Source organism: Plectropomus leopardus, chromosome 13 (genome assembly GCF_026936395.1).
Source record: "Plectropomus leopardus strain MGB_pleo_1.0 chromosome 13, ASM2693639v1, whole genome shotgun sequence".
Lineage (NCBI taxonomy): Eukaryota > Metazoa > Chordata > Actinopteri > Perciformes > Serranidae > Plectropomus > Plectropomus leopardus.
Genome location: NC_142188.1, coordinates 31,210,160 through 31,232,370, shown reverse-complemented (window position 1 = coordinate 31,232,370; position 22,211 = coordinate 31,210,160). Strand labels below are relative to the sequence as shown.

Sequence of the window (22,211 nt, the reverse complement as noted above, 5' to 3'; positions counted from 1 at the left end):
TTGAAGCATTTGATGTCAGTTTTTTTCAGTTTAAAAACATAAATACTGGCAGGGAATATTTTTATCTGAAATATTTTTGCATTCAGTGAACATCTAACAACTCCAGTGCTGGTCACAAAGATCCCCGTCTCCTCCGTCAAGTCTCTTAACCCCAGAGAGGAGGAACGTGACAGCAGGAAAGGGGAGGGTTAACCTGCTCCTGCCCCTCCCGACGAGTATGTCAACCCGGGCTGTGCGGGTCTAACGCTGGAGGAGGACCGTGATTCCCCTCAAATTCACCAGAATCACTTCTTGACCCCTCGGGCCCGGCGAGCGCCCTCTCAATGGCCCAATTTGAAGAAGTTGATGACACACACTTTGCACAGCACAGGGTGTCTCCAATTATGCTCCTGATTTCCTCTCCTCTCCTTGTGTCATTTAATTTCCATGCTAAAGTGCTGGCCAGTTTGATCCCTAGTTAAACAGAAGTGGCCATTTACTGGCGGTTTAGTGCGGAGAGTAAATGTCAGCAGAGAGAAAGGCCGCTCAGCGGGCACGTTCACTAAATCACTCGCCACTAATGTTGGATAAATATATGATTATTTTACTGATGATTAGAGTGACGCAGCCAAAGTTTTAAACTAATCAAAAAAAACCCAAAACTACACTTTAGTGTTATCTGAATGAAAACCAGCGACCATTTGTTCAATTTTCTGCAGATATTTGAAACACATGGTAATATAGCAGTATCTTATACATCCATACAGCCTAATAATGCAAAGGATATTTGAGTGCTGCATAAATGCTGGAGCGCAGGAAGGACACAGATCACGTCATTGAAACATTGTCTCGACAGAAAACAGGACGAGCCAGAGGGCCCTCCAAAGCCAAGGCTGTGGTAACGGAGGTTGATGATAATGATGATGAAGAACAAGAAGAAACGATGAAGTTGAAACCAGTGCCAGCTCGCTACAAAAGAGGACCACCCGTCAGTAAACCTCAAACACAGGTAACGTCCGAAACAATCTGCTGTCCATCGACTTAACTCAGCCTCTCAGCTCGGCGACTGAAAGACAAATCCTTGACGATGTTTCCTTATTTTAATCTTTGCCAGTTAAGCCATTAAAAATTGCCTTAAATTATTTCAAAAACATGGGAAGAGGGCAACTAAAGAAAAAATGAGGAAATGACCTGGGAAAAGTGCTTGAAAATTTTAATAATTTTGGAACATAATTGTATTGGTTAGCACTGTCGCCTCACAGTAAGAGGGTCCCGGGTTTAAATGTGGGTTGGGGCGGGTTTTGGACCTTGGGTTGAGGGGCCCTTTTGAGTGGAGTTTGCATGCTCTCCTTGTGTCTGAGTGGGTTTTCTCCGGGTTTTCCAGCTTCCTCCCATGGTCTAAAGACATGCAGCTCTGGTTAACTGGTTGTCTGTCTCGATGTGTCAGTCCTGAGATTATCCAAAAAAACACTAGCCAAATTGGGTCAAGAAAGAGAAATTATTATTTTATAATGCATACATACATACATACAAATATACATACACACGCACATATATACACGTATGCGTATTTAGGTACATGCACGTACACCCATGCAAATCCCATACATATACACACTTACATACATATTAAATAAGAGTTATACAAATACCAGTCTGTGAAAGTGGGTTTAAATGAATTCTGTTAGTACAATTAGATAAGCCAAAAGTTATCTTTAAATAAGGTGCTTTTTTGAAGAACGTCCTGCCCTTGTTTAGGTAATATTTGTTGTTAAAGCAATATTTCTTGTATTTTGACCATGCCGTGCACTATGGGTTTGAATAGATATAGAAATTACGAGATAGCTTCTGAAATATTAAATAATTATTAAACTTTTCACAAAAACCAGAGTGCACTTGTGCGGTTAGTTAATCATAGTAAAAGAAAAAAACAGAACTTAATGTGTCCACACCTGCCATACATGTCCATCCTTATCATCGCAATCAACGGGAGAACATAAGCCAGACAGATGTATTTATATTTGAGTCAGTAATAAGCTGCTTTTTTATGCTGTTTGATCATAGCAGGAAGATGTTGGCGCTTTGCCTCCTGCCAGATCACTGAGGCCAAGGCGAGGCCCTACCACTTATAACGAGGACGACAGTGTTAGTGAGGATGAAGAGGAGGAGGATGAAGAGGAGGAGGAGGAAGAGGAGGAGGAGGAGGAGGCTAGATCCAGACCTATCCCTGCATGCTATCTGAGAGGCCCTCCGATCGGCCCCAGACCCCAGCCCAAACAGGTGTGAGACCCGAGACCCCAGAGCAGCCAGGCTCCTCGTATGAGTTTCTTATTTTGCTGTATTAAACTGTATAAACACCTTAGTTTAAAAGAAAAAATTGATCCAAACCAAGTACTTCATCGTCAATAAGCTTTTGAAAAGATGTTTTGAAAGATTTGTTGAGACTAAAGAGCTCAGTTGGAAATCAGTCATTCACATCTAGTAGAATAGTATTGTTCAGGCTCCTGCCAGTTGTAAAAAAGAAAAAAAAAAAAGCAAATGCTTGAATTACCTCTTTAACAGAATACTAAACCCAAACGGAGCAGCGGGAAAACAGATGACTTCACCGTGACCTCAGAGAGACGCGCAGGACTACACTCGCAAAGAAGAAATCACATATTGGCAAACTGTGATGCAGAGGAGCGAGCGCACACGGACTTCTGGGAGAAATGGGACGAAAGGCCGTGGCCCTACGATGAGTATGCCAACCGAGGACGGACAGGTCCAAACTGGGACTGTCCTCAAATTCACCAGAATCACCTCTCGACCCCTCAGGCCCAGCCATTGCTCCACTACAGAGCATGCTACAGCCACAGACAGTGTTGCCACGGCAACCTCTGTTGTAAACACAGACAGTGTTTTGGTGACTGGGAAGGGTCTGCTCACAGGGGCCCACAGGAGGAAGCTGGTCCCATTCAGAGGAAAGGACTCTTTTCCTGGTGTCTCTTTTTGGTCGTCTTCCTTTTCCTGGGTGCTGCTCTTGGTGTTTGCCAAAGTGCTTTTAAACCTTTTTAAACAAGAACGTTTTTGGGTAGGAACAGGATCAACTGGGGAAGCACCCAGTGAGATACTGAGGGATTTTTCCACAATATTTTTATTTAGAAACAGCTTTTTGCAATCACAAAACAACACACAATTATATCTAATTCCAGAACAAAAGAGAGAGAGAAATAAAAAAGAAAATCAAAAAATAATAAATAAGAACAAGAATGCTCCTCATATGTTAAAAATGCTAATCTATACAGAGTGGAGTACAATAATTGCACTAAATGTTAAATATGAGCAATATTCAAAAGACCAAAAAATAATTTATACATGCATCTGCATAGTCCACAAAAAATGGCATTTAATTTGATCATGTGATACCAATGCTTAATAAAAGAAATAAAAAGAATAAAAAAAAACTTAGCTGATACCTGATATCAGTGTTTGTTGTTGTTAGTTTAAGTTTTTTGTTGTTGTCATATTTTTATTCTGATACACACTGAAAGGCTCCTCCAGGAAGTGCAAGAACCCGATGACCGTCTTATCTGCTATTTATCAAACTTTTATTCTGACCTACACGTTGAGTTTTTTCCTCTTTTTTTTAACATGAAATATGAACAAACTGACCATTGTAGTGTTTCTCTGTATTGCATGTTGTGATTCTTTGACAGTCACTTAGATTAACATTATCTTCAATCTGTGTGCAAAAAAAGAGAAAAAATCACAAAAAAGCATTGCACTTCTTTGTAAACACTCACAATGGACGCTCAGTGCAGTAAGACCACGGATATCGTGTATTCTTCCACACAAGTCAAGTCAATTTTATTTATAAAGCCCATTATCACACAACATGGTTTGCCTCAGAGGGCTTTACAGTGTACGACATCTCTCTGGCCTTAGACCTTCACATCAGCCAAGGAAAAACTCCTGAAACACACACTGTGCCTTGAGTTCACAGCAGCTACAGTAATGTAGCCTCAGAAGCCTCAAGCAGAGATGAGTGAGCCACAGCAGCTCATTCTCTTTCCTGATTGCTTATATACGGCTGCTTGGTTAGTGAGTTTGGCCTCAGACACCAACGCAAAAAGCCACCTTTCACTCATACTGTGACGTTTTTGTCAAATTTTGAACATACTATACTATGGCATTATCTATTTATCAGATTTTGAACAATATATGTTAATAATAAAAATAATAATACATTTTATTTATGAGAGCCTTTCAGGACACTTACAAAAAACATCAGCAGTGAAACAGCATAAAACCTCATATTATAAATGTGGGCAAACAAAATAAACAACATATAGTGAAAAACAATTCTTAAAAATACATAAAAGTTGAACAGCAGTAGATTACGGAGAGCAGGCACGTTTAAAAAGGTGAGTTGATGTGAACACCTCAGTGGGCGTGATTGCTCTGTTTCTCTCTCCCTCGTTTGCTCCTCCTCTCTCTGTCACAGCAGGTGATAGCGATCAGCAGAGAGGAATATAAGGGAGCTGAGGAGCAGAGAGGAAGAGACGCTCTTTCACAGACAGACTGACACCTGAGCACCAGCAGGTTTTTTTATGGTTTGTTGAGCGACATACTACACCATACCTTCACCCAATACTCATATTCACTGAATCAAGCTTTATGGCTTTATAAAGTTTTGGTTTGGTTTTTGTTTGTTTTTGTCTGTCCCTCCTTGTCACATTCACTGAGCCAGTTTGTGACAACTTGTTTTTACAGAGTAGAGCTTGAATGCGTCACAATGCAGCTCAATTCAAGCTGTTAGTTCCTGCCACCGACTGCTAACTGCTAACATGAACTAGCTCTCCTCCTGCGGAGGTCAATACAGAGCTGTTGTTCAAACAACAGTGTTTCCCCCGATGTGTCAGTATTAAGTTCACTGTATCCTTTATTCCTGAAGGTGTCCTGGGGAAGATCCGTTGGTCCCAAACATGTCTATTGTCCCTAAGACTACAGGACAGTTAGAGTTTAGCTCTGCTTTTTAGCCTGTGCAAAACTGATGTGACACAACAGAAAAATATCAGCCACTGCCATTTGTGAAAGTCATTTTATTTGCTGATAGGCCAATAAGGCGAATATTGTCCAATGTGCGTGCAAATCCAAAATCTACGAATCTTCAAAGCTGTTTCCCAAAGTCGACACGGCACTGACGGGAACACAGAGCCTCTTCTCAGGACTTCTGGGCCGTCATTTTCACAGTAATAGGCTGCAACAGAATGAAAATTGAGAGTTTTATTCATCATATTAAATGTTAAATATTAATAAATATGGTGTGAAGGATGGCTTTGTGAAAAAAATGAAGTGGCTCTTATTTCTGACTGGACAGCACATGAAGGACTTCCAAATCCACTCCAAATCCTGCACGCAAATCAAACGTTCTTTGAATCAATGGCGTGCGGTATTCACAGATATCACATACTTTACTTACTCCTTTATCACACGAGAAGCAGCGTGACTGAATGCAGCGCATTGTTGCAAACTCACTGAGACGCTTTTCAGTACAGAGAAGGTCACATGATGTATGGAGCCATGCTAATTAAGTATGCCGAATGTCTATTGACTCGCCGGCGAAGGCCTTTATGAAGCACTGGAAGCAGCTGTCAGTCACACGGTGAGGTGCACACATACCTTGCCGCAGTAAGGACACTCTCCAAAAACAATGTTGAAGCTCTGCCTGCTGGAAGGGAGCGCTCGCAGCCACTGAAGGAAGAGAAGGACGGAGGGGAAGAAAAGACCACTTCATCAAATCATTACCTTGGATCTGATGTGTCAGTGTCAAGTGACGAGAACTCTTGTTTCAATGTACACTCATTAATGCACCCTTTAAAGGTATATTCAAGATTATCTGACAAGTTGAAGGATTTTAAGGACTTTCACGTGGAACTTTACAATGCCACTTTTTCCACTCTTTAAAAAAGAAATGTCAATCTGTGTCGGCTCGCTGAATACAGAGTGTATAAACAAAGTAATCCACGCTCCGGCACACGGAGCTCATTTCCCGTGTTGTGAAGCCGCACCAGTCCACCTTAACAATCCCTCTCCTTACCTCTGAGTGGCGAGCAGAAAGCCCTGTGCACGCTGCAGCTCTCACTCCGCTGTCAGTATCAGAGCTAATAGTCCAGTCTGCACAACACTAAAACCATTTGTCCCCCGCCTGAAAAGTACCAGTGTCTTTTTTTTCCCAGCAGCTCAGCTCTTCGCTGTTACATTCAAACATGGGCGACCCGGCTCACTTCAACATTACAACACTGACATTGATTTCTTTATATATCTGTGACAGTAATGTACATGCACTACAGGGAGTGCAAAATTGGCTGTCAATGACATGAAATTCACTGTGGGTGGAACTAAAAGGACAGAAAGTAACATGTGAAGCTACACTAAAACCAGCATTGTATTATGGTTGCCTGACTAAAAACACAGCATTCGTTGCACATGGTAACAGACTTTTTTTTCTTAGCCATTGGATTACAAAAATTCTTTTTGCACAAACCACCTCAGGTTGTGTCCAGTCATTGAGTCAATGATAATTCAAATTAAATTAGTTTCTATTATGTTTTTGGATTGTCTGTCCGTCCATCTAATTCTCAAGACAGGCTCAAGGGATTTTTTTACATTTTGGACAAATGTCAACTTGGACTCAGTAATGAACTGCTAAGATTTTGGTGGTGAAAGGTCCAGGTTGCTGTGACCTTGCATCAGTCCCAATTTCATGACAGCAATATTTTAAGAAGGCCTTGAAGGCATTTCTCTACATTTGGCACAAACATCCACTTAGACTCAATAATGAACTGATAAGATCTTGCTGGTCAAAGGTCAAGGTCTCTGTGACCTTGTATCGGTCTCGTTTTCATGACACCAATCTTTTAAGAAGATCACGAGGGAATTTCTCTATTTGGCACAAATGTCCACTTGGACTCAGTGATGAACTGATTAGGTTTTGTTGGTCAAAGGTCAAGATCACTGTGACCTTGCATCAGTCACATTTTTATGACAGTAATATTAGAAGTTTATTATATGTGGCATAAACGTTCACTTGACTCAATAAGGAACTGACGAGTCAGAGGTCAAGGTCACTGTGACTTTGATCCATTTTATTCATGTCAATGTAGTATCTAAAGAACATCTTGAGGGAATTTCTTCAAATTTGGCACAAATGTCCACTTTGAGTCACAGATCAACTGATTAGAAGTTGGTGGTCAAAGGTCAACATCACTGTGACTTTGTGTCTGTCCCATATTTGTGAAGGCAATATTATTAAAAGGCTTTAAGGTAATTACTTGTCCCCTTGGATGATCTGCTTAGAATTTGGTGGTCAAAAATCAAGTTAACTGTGACCTCACAAAACATGTTTTGAGCCATAACACAAGAAATCATACAGTAATTATGACAAAAATTCACACAAACGTGTTGCAGGATAAAATAATGAAGTGATGACATCTCTTGGGTGGTATCATGGTATTGTGGCATGGTATACCAGGGTATTTAGAAATCTTGAAGGTATGTTTTTTAATACCGTCATAAATACAGGCGCTCCTATTTATATTAAACTTATTTGTAGTGCATAGCAGGCACCACTATGGTATCATCTATTCTGGTGGAACAGGCAGCTGAGCTAAAAGACATTGTGACACCTTGGGGTGGAGGGAGAAGTTACAGGACTGTAAACAGCCGGTGGCCAGCAATGACCAAAATGGCATGTTTTTTATATCCAACTCTGTGAATTAAGGATTTATTTTGACCAAACCAGAGCTGATGATTATTGGAACAGTGAATTTACTAACAGTAACCAAACAGTTTGGATTAGTTTTATTTAGTTTTTGTCGCGATTGAATGATGTATGTTTTATGATCAGTTAACGCTGCATCTAAGCCTCAACAGTCTTCCATGACCAAGAAAAAGTTTAATTTAAAAGGTGTACAGTTGTATTTCTATGTTGAATAAGGAAAATAGATATGAGAATATTTAGGCACAGCAGGCTTAACCCATCATATACCTTATACCGCCAAGTCTAGTCTTATATATATATATAAGTATACACATGTACATTAGTGTGTTTGTACCTCATACAGACAGGCCTGGTGGAAGGGCTGGCCACAGCGAGGGTCATTACACACTTGATCAGGAATCGCAGCTTCAAGACGATAGGAGTAACAGATCCCACACTCGACACTGAAGCTCTACACACACACACACACACACACACACACACACACACACACACACACACACACACACACACACACACACAGAATAAATATTCAGCATGCTTTCTCACATACTAGATGGCTACAGATGCTTAAGATTTGGGCAGGTCCTCTGTAACCACTTAGTGTAAAACAACTAGTCTAGTTAAAACTCCAGTGCTGACATCACCCCGTAACACCCCGAGCTTTCCCTCTTTCTCTCTGCAGTCCCACCGTTACACACTTTTCTCTCTGCTCTCGTTTGCATTTTGGCATAATGAGAAGCTCCTGTTTTTCTGGAGCTATCCATTAAGAGAGAGGATGGCAGGTAAAAAAAAAAAAAAATCAACATCTGGTCAACTCAACTTTTTTGCACTCCTCTGAATGTTAATGAAGCCGAGGCATTAATCACTGCGGCGACAGCGGATAAACACGACGCCCTTTTAACCCATCCGCGGAGAGGGGAGGGGAAAGAACGAGTGTTAAAAAAAGAGAGATAAATGGTTTTGCGTGATTAAAGCGATTTGATAGTGCAGAGAATTCTGCCATCTTTGTTATTCTAATGATCTTTTCTGTAAACAACCCAATTAAAGGAGAATTTGTGCCCACCTCATGGAAAAAAAAACACAGAGAGAAAGAGAAATATGGAAATAAACAGAAAAAATAGGCAATAGCGTATGTCCGCCCCCTTATAACTTGAAGCTAAAACACATGCACAAACGGGAGTATGCATGCATGGATGTAAACACACACACACACACACAGCTCACTGAGGTAATCGTGATGGGAATGGACATGTTTGAAATGGAAAGGGGGCAACTGTGTCACATACAGATTTTTCGTGGGTGGCAGGTGACGGGAATTCGATCTCCAAAACATCCCGGAGGTTGTGCAAGACGCTGGAGTCCAGGTTCCTGCCAGCAGACCACAGACAGCTCCTTCACACACTAATTAACCACATGCAAATGAGCCTGCAAAGACACTGGGGGATGATTAGGAGACTTTCACCATTGGTATAAAAAAAAGAAAGGAATAAAAAAAGCACAAGCATTTCTGCCGCTTCAAACCGAACAGCGGTGAAGGGAGATTTTCCTCAGACGTGTCACGCAGAGAGGCAAATGTTAAAACCTGTGGTGAGACTTAAAATATGGACTTTACTTGAAAATAAAGTGCAGTTGTGTGTTTTTTTCCTGTGAGTGATAATCAGAGTATGGGAACTGGTTTGCATGATTTATAATGATGAAAAAAAATAGTAATGGATGAAATGCTCAAAGTCAATAAATCCCATAAAAAGACAAAAATCAACTATGAACGTATCTACAAGTACTGTGTGTGCATCAGAGCCTGTTATATCTTCTTTCTCTGCCATAGAACTCAATTGTTAAAAGCTAATAAATATACATCAATAAGCCTCACTGTTGCACTGGCTGACATGTTCTTTCAATATGATGAACACACACACTGTCATCTGTTTTGACTCAATAACACATATTCTCCTGCCAGAAATACTCAGCAGAGCAGCAAATGTGGTTTAATCCGCACCTGAAAATAGTCCCCTACAAAGGTATTATTTCCTGTTTAATAAAAGCTCTAGTGAGCAGCTGTTTTAGCAGCTACTGACTGACTGTTTTTACTGCAGCATTAATTCATGTTTTGGCCATTTTGGTGGCATTGACTGGTGGTATTTACTCTCTTTTTACCTCTGTTTTGGTCTTCACCAACTCCTGAGAAAATATTCGCCTCTTTCACTGCTAAATGCTTCACTAGCTATTTAGCTTTTCACTGAGAACATCTAACCGCTGCTGGTGGAAAAAAGCTTCAAGAAACTGCAGAAAATGAAGGCTGATTTATACAAACCCCAGTTCCAATGAAGTTGTGTAAAACGTAAATAAAAACAGAATACAATGATTTGCAAATCCTCTTCAACCTATATTCAGTTGAATACACTACAAAGACAAAATATTTAATGTTTAAACAGATAAACTTGTTATTGTTCTTTTGCAAATATTCACTCATTTTGAATTTGATGCCTACAACACGTTCCAAAAAAGGTGGGACAGGGGCATGTTTGCCACTGTGTTACATCACCTTTCCTTTTAACAACACTCAGCTAACCACTTAGCAACCACTAAGCGTTTGGGAACTGAGGACACGAATTGTTGAAGCTTTGGAGGTGGAATTCCTTCCCATTCTTGCTTGATGTACGACTTCAGTTGCTCAGCAGTCCGGGGTCTCCGTTGTCGTGTTTTGCACCACACATTTTCAATGGGAGACAGGTCTGGACTGCAGGCAGGCCAGTCTAGTACCTGCACTCTTTTACAGAGCAACACTGTTTTAACACGTGCAGAATGTGGCTTGGCATTGTTTTGCTAAAATAAGCAGGAGCGTCCCTGAAAAAGACGTTGCTTGGATGGCAGCATATGTTGCTCCAAAACCTGTATGTACCTTTCAGCCTTAATGGTGCCTTCACAGATGTGTAAGTTACCTATGCCATGGGCACTAACACACCCCCACACCATCACACTTTTGAACTTTGCGCTGATAACAGTCTCAATGGTCCTTTTCCTCTTTGGCCAGGAGAACACGACGGCCACCATGTTTCTCAGTTTGAACATTAAATATCTTGTCTTTGTAGTGTATTCAACTGAATACAGGTTGAAAAGGATTCACAAATCATTGTATTCTGTTTTTATTTACATTTTACACAACATCCCAACTTCATTGGAATTGGGGTTTGTAGTTGTGCGTAAAGTCCATGCATGGGCCAACACAATAGCTTATGCAAGAGGCCTATGCCATTTTGAGCATTTATATTCTTGCACAGGGTTGTCCCTACTGGAGGCCATGGTCCAAAAATGGGTCACAGGTCCATTCTGAATGAACCACAAGAGACTTGTAAACATGCCAAGTTTGTAAAAAATATGTTTTATTTTGAATTAGATTTAGAACCCTTTGAAACCTGAGCAAATTGACTTGATTTGTTTCAAAAACATGGATAGAAGGCAATGAGCAAGGAATGAAGAAATGACCTAAAAATTAGCAAAAAATTATTTTTAAAAAAGTGCAAGAAAATATCCTGAAATTTGCATAAATAAATTTAAAAAATTAAAAAAGGTTAAAAATTACCACAATAAAGTTCTTAAAAATTTAGATAAATTTGTAACATCATATTAAATATGCAATTGTGATAATCATAACTACAGTTTTTCCGCAGCTCTTTTCTTTTTCCCAACTTAAAAAACAAATAATTTTCTAAATTTACTAATTTCTTGCAACTTATGAAACCTTTATTACAAAATTGTTCAGTTCTACTTTTATATATGTTTTTAAAATAAACATGCCAATGTGCTCATGGTTTGAAGTTTAAATACTTGGGAAAGACATCTGAAAGCAGCACAATGAAAGTTATGTCGCTTCAGGTTTCAATTAGTTGATTTTGAAGTGCTCTTTCAGTTTATTCTTAGATTATATTTTATTCCTTTGTGTTCTAAGCAAACATGTTGTTTACATTTTGTGGACCTTGAACTAATGACTAAACGGAAATCTGGACCCCGCGGCAGGACCAGTTGGAACCCACTGATTTACACAACAGAAAATATTATCAATAACTGGAAAACTGATTGCTTGATTCAATAAATGATTATATTGCATTATCTCACAGTCCAGACACAAGTCAAATGGTGATGATGCAGAGAGCCTTACCAGAGGTGCATGTTGGCGTTGAGCTTATTCCTCAGCGGAGTCACCACTGTAACGACACAACAAAGGTAATGATTTGGTGTTGAGTGTAAACTGTGCTGCTAATAAAAAGCCTTCAGTTTGATTCCAAGCACCTGCAGAGACATTATTATTAGACAAAACATACTCTGCATATCCTCAAACGCCGTCTCTTATTTGACAACGGCCCCGTTCACCACAGACGGCGGCGTCACTGCTGTCAGATATGAACCATCACTGCTTCCTCTGTTCCACGGGGGAGCTTTGTCTCCGTGCAGCGCTCATCACTTTCACTATTTGTTATTCCTACATGCAAAAAGCAATATTTCTGCGCGACCCCTCGTATTTGAGGGTCGCCGCCTGCCTCCCATCTTGGTGGCTGAAGTGTGTATGTGTTTAATATCTTTTGAGTTGCATTGCTAGGCAACAGGCTAGGAGTTGCATGACCTTGGGTTTACAGAAACAATGGCCGACAATTGACGGGGACTTAAATAGAAAGCTGAAGCTGAAGCTTGCCGGCTGGCTCCAGCGTCGGTGTGGTGAGAATGAAAACTTGGCGTTCTGGAAGCAAGTCTTCTGACATGACAACAGACAACAACAAACACAAGCAGTGGAGACACGGAGATCAGTGAAGAAGCAGCGTTACTCCTCTTTTTGTTTGCACCGGATGACTTCTCACTGACCTGATCTGAATAATGGAGAGCAGCGGCTGAATTTGACATTTATTGCCTGGGTTGATCCTCAGCTGGCAGATGTGGAAACACGCTTGTGATTGCAGTGATACGGGCCTTATAACGAGGCTTAGGACACAGGCATTACCATTACTGTTACAGCATTAATCAATTCATCGATTGGTCTAAAAATTTTAATTAACCATTTACCTAATCTAAGAAAACATTACAGATGTGTGCATGGTCTGGTTTCCCAAATGTCCCCATTTGTGGCTGCTCTCTTTTATCTTTGCCCATATGAATGGAAAACTTTGGGGGAATTTAGTTGGATAAGACAAGGAGTTTAAAGATGTCACTTTGTGCTCTGGAAAATATTATGGGCATTTAACAAAAAAAAAAATAATTGACATAGTTTCCATGGCAAGATTAATCAAAGAAACAATAAAAGTAAGGATGCAAAAAAAGTAAAACGTGATGACCATAAATGACTTTATGTTTAAAAAATATCAAATGATTAGAGACAATATAAAGAAAACATACATTTAAAATTAGGCTATATAAATATTTATTGATCATATTTATATTTATTTATTTTTATTAATTTCTTCACTTTTTTCATGTAATTTCTATTTTTCTATTTTTATTTTTGTATTTTTGCAGATTATTGTGATTTTCGTGAAACTTTTACCAATATGTTGCTAATTTTTGGGTCATTTCTTGTTACGCTTTTCAGGATTTTAAAAGAAATCAAGCCAATTTGCTCAGGTATCAAAGGGTTAACCTGTGAATTTTTAAGAAAAAAATAAATAAAAAACAATGTAACGTAAAATACAAGAGGTCTTTGCTTTTAGTCCGGCGCTCCATTGCCTCAGTGAGCTTTAGAGCTGCATTTCAAAGCACAGTCCATTTAGTGGTGGTGAAATTTTAATGTTTTGTGGTGTAAATTTATTGCCATTTATTTCATTTTCTGTTGGCCTTGCTGACATACAGCTAGCAAGCTGCATTAACACGTAGAACCATAGTTCCCACTGCCCACCCTCCAGTCTCTACTGATTCTTTGATGCTCTGCACTGGGAGCCACCTGCAACAGGTGGGAGAAAGCTTGAGGCGCTGCTCATTTCAGTGACGGGACACGCTACTGTATAAACATGGTGAACAAACTCCAGTCTCCACCCATGGATGTATTAAGAGAACTGGATACAGCATAGGCAGCGGGGCCCAGTTCATTAGCTTCCAAATGGTGCATGAAGCCAAAATGTTGATTGCGAGATTAAATGAAATTGAAAGAAATTAACAGTATATTTACTGTGGGCAGGTTTCCATGACAGATGTTTGCGCAAAAACTTAAGCCATATTTTCGAAATGTCGATAAGACACATTTATGAGATGACATCATTTCCACTAAGTGATGTCCTACGACTTTTCCTCTGGTGATAACGTTCCACGAAGCATGGTGATGGATGTTCAACACATTAGCAGCTTTATTTCTATTGCAGCCACCACACTAGCCATGATTATTTCTAATCAAAGGCTACGTAGGTGTGTTATGTGAGCAATAATAGAAAGCAAACCCCTTATATGTGTGAGCGGCCACGTATGAGGGATTTCCTGGGAGGTGATAGTCCATGATTTCACAGAGGAATCGTGGATTCAAAACCTCCAAATGATCCGCTCAACTTTTGAACAGTTATGTGATGCAATAACAGCTCTTGTAGCTCCTGCTGCATCATGAGGGAGCCAATTCCTACTGACAAGCACATAGTCTTACCATCATGTGACCTACAAAAGCCAAAAAAGTGATATGATGGCAGGTTTTTTTTTTTAATTTTACGTGTTTCCATTAGGCATATTTATATGTGCAATTTCAATTTGTGCAATTTGAGAGTTAATCCAATCCTGTCTAATGCTACTCCGTGCTTAATCACACCTACGCATCAAAAGCCAACACTTCTGATCTAAATTCATGTCAATAGAACTGCTTTATTTCCTGGAGATGTGTTGCTATGGCATGTTGATTTGCTCTGTTTACCAATCATGAGCTGTCTGATAGCGAGGGCATCATTTCCATTCTGAAGCTTTGTATGAGGTACTTGCTGGCTTCGCCTCTCAGACCACATAGATGCTGCCCTAACCTTGTAAGAGCTGTATATACACACACACACATACATTTATATCTTCATACATTTTCTAATTTACATTCCTATTCCTAATAAAAGGAATGTAGCATTGAAAATTAATCAAAGCTAAGGCGGCAAAGGACAGCGTCCCTGAGACAAGAACAGATGGTCGGCTTGTTTATTTTACTTTTTTGTGTGTATGTGTGCTTCCAGATGTAAATACAGCACAGTCTTAGTCTCCATCCATGAAATTAAACCTAATTTATAGTGTTAATAAAATGGAATTTCAGGACATTTTTATTTAAATCATCATCATTGTAATGTGTCATGTGCTGGCTTGAAATAAATGTTTTTGAATGAGAAATTTGCTGTCATATTAGGTGTGTTGCGTGATCCAAAAGTAGTCTCACCACCGCACGTCACCAAGCTTGGTTCTCAAAGTTAAATGTAAGACTTTGAAAGACCTTTTAAATTCCACCTAGAATGAAATTTAACGCCAACTTCAAGGCCATACTGTCAAATGTCTCGAGGATGTAAAGCAAAATCAGTGTCGACTCTTAGCTCCAGAAAAAATTATTCACTAAGTAATTTAATTTTATGAAACGTATTATCAATACTCACATTCAGATGTCATTTATGTAGCTTTGTTTGGCCCGTGTCTGTACTTTAATAATATTAAATGAAAAATAGAGTCCAAACTCCTCTCAGTGGCCTCACATATAACAATAAATAACAGAAATATTTAACACACAATGGCTTTGTCAAGTGTGTGACTGTAACCTTATCTTATAAAGTTGAAAGGAAAAGCTGTGTGTTTGTCGCATTTAAGAATCCTTCTCAACGGCCTCACATGGCGCCTTTTAAACACAAAGCTCCTATTCAAACCAAAGCTGACTCAAGAGAAAGTAACAGACAAAGCATGAAGTGCATTAGGATCAGAAAGTGCAGCGATCCATTCTTGCTGTAAAATGCGAGTGTTTTAAGTTTTTGGAGCTCTGCTCTATAGATGTGTCTTTATATACAGTCTATGTACCAAACATACAAATGTCGCATCTGGAGTTGAGCATCAACATATCAAGTAAGCCTAATTAGAAAACTGATTTTGTGTGAAATCCATAAAGATTTAAATAAAGAGAGGTGGGGCCACATGTGCAGCCTGACCACACCCATGGGTGTGGTCTCACACTATAAAATGGCCGCTGCAGTCTGCTCTCTGTTATGGCTGAGCAGCTGACAGCACAAGGCTGACACACTGGTTTCGTTTTGCTGTATTTCAGTTCACACACACACCACTTTCAACCATGCACACACCACAGCGACACTCCACACTGCTGTGGACTCTCCCTTCCTGTTCAAACCAGGAGCCAGGATTTTAACACTGCTGTTTAAATAGTTCAACATTTTCTGACATAAATTTTCTTTCTGTCTGAGAAGAGCGTTTATGTTTTTCTTTCACCTAATGAGACTATGAGGAAAACAGGGATCTTGTCATTTATATATGATATTTCTGGTGGGAAAATGGCAACCAGCGTTGGTAAACTTTTCACAACACAGGGCAGGAGAGCTCTGGACTTAAAATATCACGGGTCATCATGAAGATGAATGAATGCGGTATTGATCAGTGGCACAAATATATCAATAAAATGTAGCATAATCAGGGGAAAAAGCACAGTGCGTTCCCTGAATGGATACCTGCTGTCACAGAGGACACTGCAGCAGAGGATAACAGGGATGTGTGTGATCATTGCCTACATATACATGTATTTAGATACATTATATGTATCTAAAGATATAAGATCATCTTGTTTGGTTGGGAACTCATTGGTGAGCTGCCAATGCCGCCACCGAGGCGGCCCACAGAGCAGAAAGCCGAGGTAACGGCGGGCGGACAGGTGTCAGATGTGTGCAAAGCACCTGAGTGAAAACACCAACCATCACGGACAGTCTGATATAACATCCAAAACTCAGCGGGACGCATAACAAGCAACATCACCATGAGAGGACAAGTAAAAAACTTAAGACCTTTGTAAACAAAATGTAAGACTTTGTTGGTAAATTCCAGAATTTTTAAGACCTTAAATTTGAGTTTATTTACTCTTTGAAACCTGAGAAAATTAACCTGATTCCTTTCAAGAACATAAGAAGAGGGCAGTGAGTAATTTTTACAAGAAATTACCAAAATATCACCAAGAAATTACCTAAAATTTATCTGAATATTTGTAAGAGAAATGAAAAATAAAAAAAGCAAACAAGGAAATAACCTGACCACTAAAGTAGATTTTTTTTTATCCACAACATAATTAAAAAATATATATATTATAAATACCATTTTCAGTATTTTTTGTCCTATAATTTTTTTATTATCCGATAATTTTCTCTGTGTCTTACTTCTTTTTCAATTAAATGCTTGTGAAAGGTGTCCGAGCGCAACACAAGAAACATGATGCCTATCCTTTCAAAGGGTCAAATTCAAGGCTTTTTAAGACCTTTTGAGACCTCATGGGTGCCCTATGTCAGCTACTTCATGAGGAGGCGGATGAACCATGTTGTGGTGTTAGCGTTCACTTGCTTATAGTTGTCAGTTTATGTTTCTTTGGGGACTTTGGCGGCTGTCCCCTCAGCATGTCACCTGCACAACACTGTATTCATGAAGCTCGTGGGCCCCTGATAACTGCATCTTAATGAGGAGAGGATTTCACATGCTGTAATACACTGTGTCAGATTTGGGTGTGTAATAATGCAGATACACTTCTTGTGCTCTTGCACTGCCTGAAAACACACTTTCATGTGCTGCCATGTCTCTGGGGTCCTACCCACCGTGCTCGGCTCCCAGCAGGCAGCACTCTGGCAGCATCTTAGGGTGTCTGGGATCCAGCTCCACTTTGATGGACACGTTGCTTCCTGCACACACAGAGAGGGATGTGCGATTTATTTTTTGTCATACCGACTGATTAGTGTTTCTGTATGTGATATTTAAGCATATATATGCCAAACGCATCATCAGTTTCAGTCTGTGCAGCACATGATACTGAGATGAATTCATCAACTGTCTGACTCATCTTTGACTATGCTGAGATCATCGTTGATACAGTACCGATAGCGATCCGCCTCATGGTGTCAGACCGGCTGGGTTTTTCCGGCTCCAGGATCCAGGTCTTAGTGTCAATCTCGTCCAGGACGTCCCAGAACTCAGTCAGGGACTCCAAAACCAACAGGAACTGGCTGTAGAGCTGGTCCAGAGTGCTCTATCAAACGGGACCACAACAAGCACAGAGGTCACTTAAAATATTGCAGAATCAAGAGGTACTCCAACAGCGGTGGAGCTTTTTCACTGTTACCGAACAAAACTTTGTCCAAACTGCAAAAAATATTACTACACCAGTTTCCAAAAATCAATGCTAGCAGACCAGTGATTGGATTTAAATGATGTGGCTCGACTCGTATGTAATATTACGTTATAGGACCCACGGGACTCGACAGCAGCCTCTATATGCTCAATCCCCATCCCTAGACAAAACAAGTAGCTGGAAAATTTCTGCAGTATTTGCGGCAAACTGATGTCGATTTTTGCATGGTTTTATGGACTGAACTATTTGCTGTTTAACTGCAAGACATAAAAAAACGCCTCTCACTGTGTAAACAGTAAATGTGAGGAGTGACTAAAGGAGGAGGCAAAGAATCATTTCATTGCATTATTAGTTAACCATTACATTAAAAAAACACACTGAGAAGCTGTACATTTTTGTTTTTTAATTGGCAACCAAAGTGAACTTAAAGTGCAGATAAAAACTGACCAGTTGGTAAAAACTATAAAAACTTAAGGTGCACACACATGTTCTTGCACACACACACACACACACACACACACACACACACACACACACACACACACACACACACACACACACACACAGAGGAGAAAGGGAGTCTGATAGAGGTGTCGGAGACCAATACAGATGGAATGAGAGGGAAAAAATTAGGGGAAAAAATGAACCAAAAATTATGGGTCATTGTGCCAGCACAGTGCACACAATTAAGCATCGTCCAGGTGCTGAGAGCCTCGGCAATTACAGCCCAATTAATGCCAGTGGCATGATTACGGTTACAGCTCAGGATAACTACGCTAAGCCCAGTTCAGACAGAGAAAAAAAAAAAAAGAAAAGGAAGAAGAGCTGGTAATTGAATTCTTGCTGTATCTGTGAGGAGAACATGAGTGAGAGCGGAAGGCCGGGAGAAAGTTTGAAAGACGCTAAATCTGAGCTGAGATTTGCTCCTTGGCCATCTCAATCAGTCCTCTTTATCTATTTATGCTATCTCTCAATGACCTCAATTTAGCTCTTAAAAGCAGGCGAGCTGCAAAAATTTCACTCCTCTTTACACGGATGCCTTTAAACTTTAGAAAGGAATTAAGAAAGCTTCATTCATCTTGTAAAAGAAAAAAAAAATTACTACTACTTACACACAGTTTTTCAATCACAAGACAAATCTGGCATTTCACAATAACACAAATGGTTGTCTTACACATAAAATCTACTGCAAATATGTCAACATTATTTTAGTTGCAATATAGAATATTTAAGTGATCATTAATGAGGTTTTAACAGTATGTCAGTGAATGCATCATGACATTGTAGAAAGGTTTGTTCCTGTTAATCTTGATAAACAAATCACAGGTCAGAGAACAAACAGCTGCTGAGATGAACATGATCAATATTAACAGTATATTTTCTGTAGGCGGGTTTTTACTACAGATTTGCACAACTGTAAGTGATATTTTCTAAATGTTGACTTCTCCTCTTGCAACAGCATTCCAAGAAGCATGGTGATGGATGTTCAAAACATTAGCAGCTTTATTTCTATTGCAGCCACCGCACTAGCCGTCATTATTTCCAATCCAAGGAGACGTGGGTGTGTTATGCGAGCGATAATGGAAAGGCGAGCCCCTTATACGAATAAGGCCACATATGAGGGATTTCTGGGTGGTGATAGTCCACGATTTCACAGAGGAACTGTGGATTCAAAACTTTCAGATGATTCCCTTAAATTTTGAACAGTTATGTGATGCAATAACAGCTCTTGTAGCTCTTGGTGCATCATGAGGGAGCCAGTTCCTACTGACAAGCACATAGCCATAGCATCATGTGACCTAGAAAAGTGAAAAAAAAGTGTCTCCATTGCAGTTTTGCAAAATATGGCTTTTTTGAGTTGCCTGAAATACCACCTCATGCGAGCGGAAAACTCTTTTTAAATTGATGTGTTTCCATTAGGCATGTATTTTATGTTTTATCTAGTATCTTTTTATCTCTTTGTCATGCTTTTATTCTATAAGTTGTCTGTGGTGTCTGAAAACTGTGTCGAATGGATGCCTTTTACCCTATACTGCAAACCAAATTTACCTACGCATACAAATAACGGAACCTGTACCTGAACCTGAACCTGATTAGGCTATTTTATATTTGCAATTTAAATTTGAAGGTTCATGAAAACCTAATCTGCAGAAACTTCTATCATGTTAAAATGGACCAAAATCTCTGATGAATGTGTCCTGCACCTTGTTGAATTTATGCCACCAAGAGTTAAGGCAGCTGAAGGCAAAAGAGGGTCCTACCCTGTACTACTAAGGTGTATCTAATAAAGTGGCCTGTACATGTATATAGGGTGCTTAGATGCAACACAGCTTACACAAACAGGCAGGACTTTAAATCAAGCTGTGATATGCTTTTAACATTGTCCACACTCACCTATTTATTCAAACTGAAACCTCCTTCATTTCTTAATTCATGCAGTTTTTGGTTGTTAAAAATCACCTTTTTATAGTCTGCTAGCACAGAGGACACAAACTACACACACACAAACACACACGCACACAGGTTTATTTCTCATCCCATTCTAGTTCCACACAAATGCACAGAGTGGCATGTCTTGGCCCTGCAACAGAGCAGGCAATAATTACTCATTCAAATGAACATGTCAGGACTGCCGACAGACAGGCCCTTCCCCCCGCCACACACACACACACACACACACACACACACACACACACGCGCGCACACACACACATCAGACAAAAAACACACTTGGCACAGATGCAGGCACATACACACATGTAAACACACACACACAAATGCGCACACGCACACACACACACACACACACACACACACACACACACACACACACACACACTTCATGTTGCAGTGTGGGAGAGATCCATCAACGGCCCAGCAGGCAGACAGGCTCCATACGGTAGCGCTGTTCTAAGCTGGTCCTCACTGTACGCCTGCCATGTATCAGCTCGACGACACACAGACACACACACACACACACACACACACACACACACACACACACACACACACACACACACACACACACACACACACAGATATACCCGTACATTAGCATCTCTCTGCTCAAATTCTCTTTCTCACTGTTCTCTCCTTTCTCTGGTTTTTGCCTACACTGTCACTCAGCACAGACACAGAAACGCACACACACACACACACACTGACAGCACCCTTCCGTAATATATTTGAAACACTAAGAACGGTCCAGTGCAATGCTCAGCAGTACTTCTTATGATGGACAAGGCGACTGTTGGTTGGACTGTGAAAAAAAACAGAGCATCTGTGTGTGTGTGTGTTTGTGTGTGATCACGCTAGTGAGTTAGCGACACACGGACTCAGAGGCAGTGACAGAGATGAAAAGCAGAGGCAGAGTGAAAGAAGCAAGACGGCAAACAACAATAACGAGGAAGCAAAGAGATACAAAGAGCCCACAGCTGGTTTTACATCAAAACACTTTTAAGCCAATTATAGTGGACTCAATTTGAGGGGCTGAAAGAAAACGTCTTAATACGGCAGGTGGAGAAGTGTTTTGTCAAATTATGCAATAGGTAGCACACGATGAGTCAAGTGTATGATTAATCACAGTTTGAGCCTCAAAACATCACATTACAAAACATTACCTTGGAACATCAGCCATCTCCACATTAAGGCTCTGAGGCTGAGCAAAAGTATCAAATATATTTGGCGAATAAGTGATGACAGACTTGGTATAAAGTCTTTTCTTGACAAAACAGATAGAAATGTGTGATGATGTTTATCGACTATGACCTGTCACTAGGGATGTGACTAGAGCCAATACTTCAGAAACAAATCTTTGTCAATACTTTTCTCCACTACTGTATATACTGAGGACGCAATCGACCTGACAAGGCAGCAAGCACACCTGCAACTGTTCTAGTCTGCTGTTAAAAGCCAAAGAAAGAGGAAAAAACGTCTACCAGCTCAGAAGAACATCAAAACATGGAAGAAAGCAACACGTGCAGCTGCCGCGACAACACCTTCTCAATTCATCAAAAATAAGTCATTTTTTTCTGAGGACAGCGCTTTTTGTAAATGTCTTTGCAATAGAAACTCATAGTTACACTCTGCTATAAATACCAGCAGTGTGAACTGACGCTGAGTGCTGCATTTTTGTTGTTTTTTTTTTTGTTTCTGGTTGCC

The 22,211-nt window shown here is 40.1% G+C and overlaps 2 protein-coding genes across 4 annotated transcripts in view; one reads left to right on the top strand and one right to left on the bottom strand.

The window, feature by feature from the left end:
- The window catches only part of vrk2 (VRK serine/threonine kinase 2), a 29,723-nt gene extending 26,285 nt beyond the window's left edge, over window positions 1-3,438 (top strand). For both annotated transcript variants that reach the window (XM_042502074.2, XM_088086550.1), the window contains exons 12-14: window positions 836-988; window positions 2,044-2,259; window positions 2,542-3,438. In XM_042502074.2, the coding sequence (XP_042358008.2) occupies window positions 836-988; window positions 2,044-2,259; window positions 2,542-3,033 (861 nt within the window). In that variant the 3' untranslated portion in view covers window positions 3,034-3,438. The remainder of the gene's footprint in view (window positions 1-835; window positions 989-2,043; window positions 2,260-2,541) is intronic.
- Window positions 3,439-5,045: 1,607 nt separating this feature from the next.
- Window positions 5,046-22,211, bottom strand: part of fancl (FA complementation group L) — a 31,880-nt gene continuing 14,714 nt past the window's right edge. For both annotated transcript variants that reach the window (XM_088086552.1, XM_088086551.1), the window contains exons 9-15: window positions 17,798-17,948; window positions 17,521-17,604; window positions 11,901-11,946; window positions 9,031-9,112; window positions 8,076-8,192; window positions 5,641-5,712; window positions 5,046-5,218 (exon numbers count right to left, since the gene is read on the bottom strand). In XM_088086552.1, coding sequence (XP_087942678.1) covers window positions 5,183-5,218; window positions 5,641-5,712; window positions 8,076-8,192; window positions 9,031-9,112; window positions 11,901-11,946; window positions 17,521-17,604; window positions 17,798-17,948 — 588 coding nt within the window. In that variant the 3' untranslated portion in view covers window positions 5,046-5,182. The remainder of the gene's footprint in view (window positions 5,219-5,640; window positions 5,713-8,075; window positions 8,193-9,030; window positions 9,113-11,900; window positions 11,947-17,520; window positions 17,605-17,797; window positions 17,949-22,211) is intronic.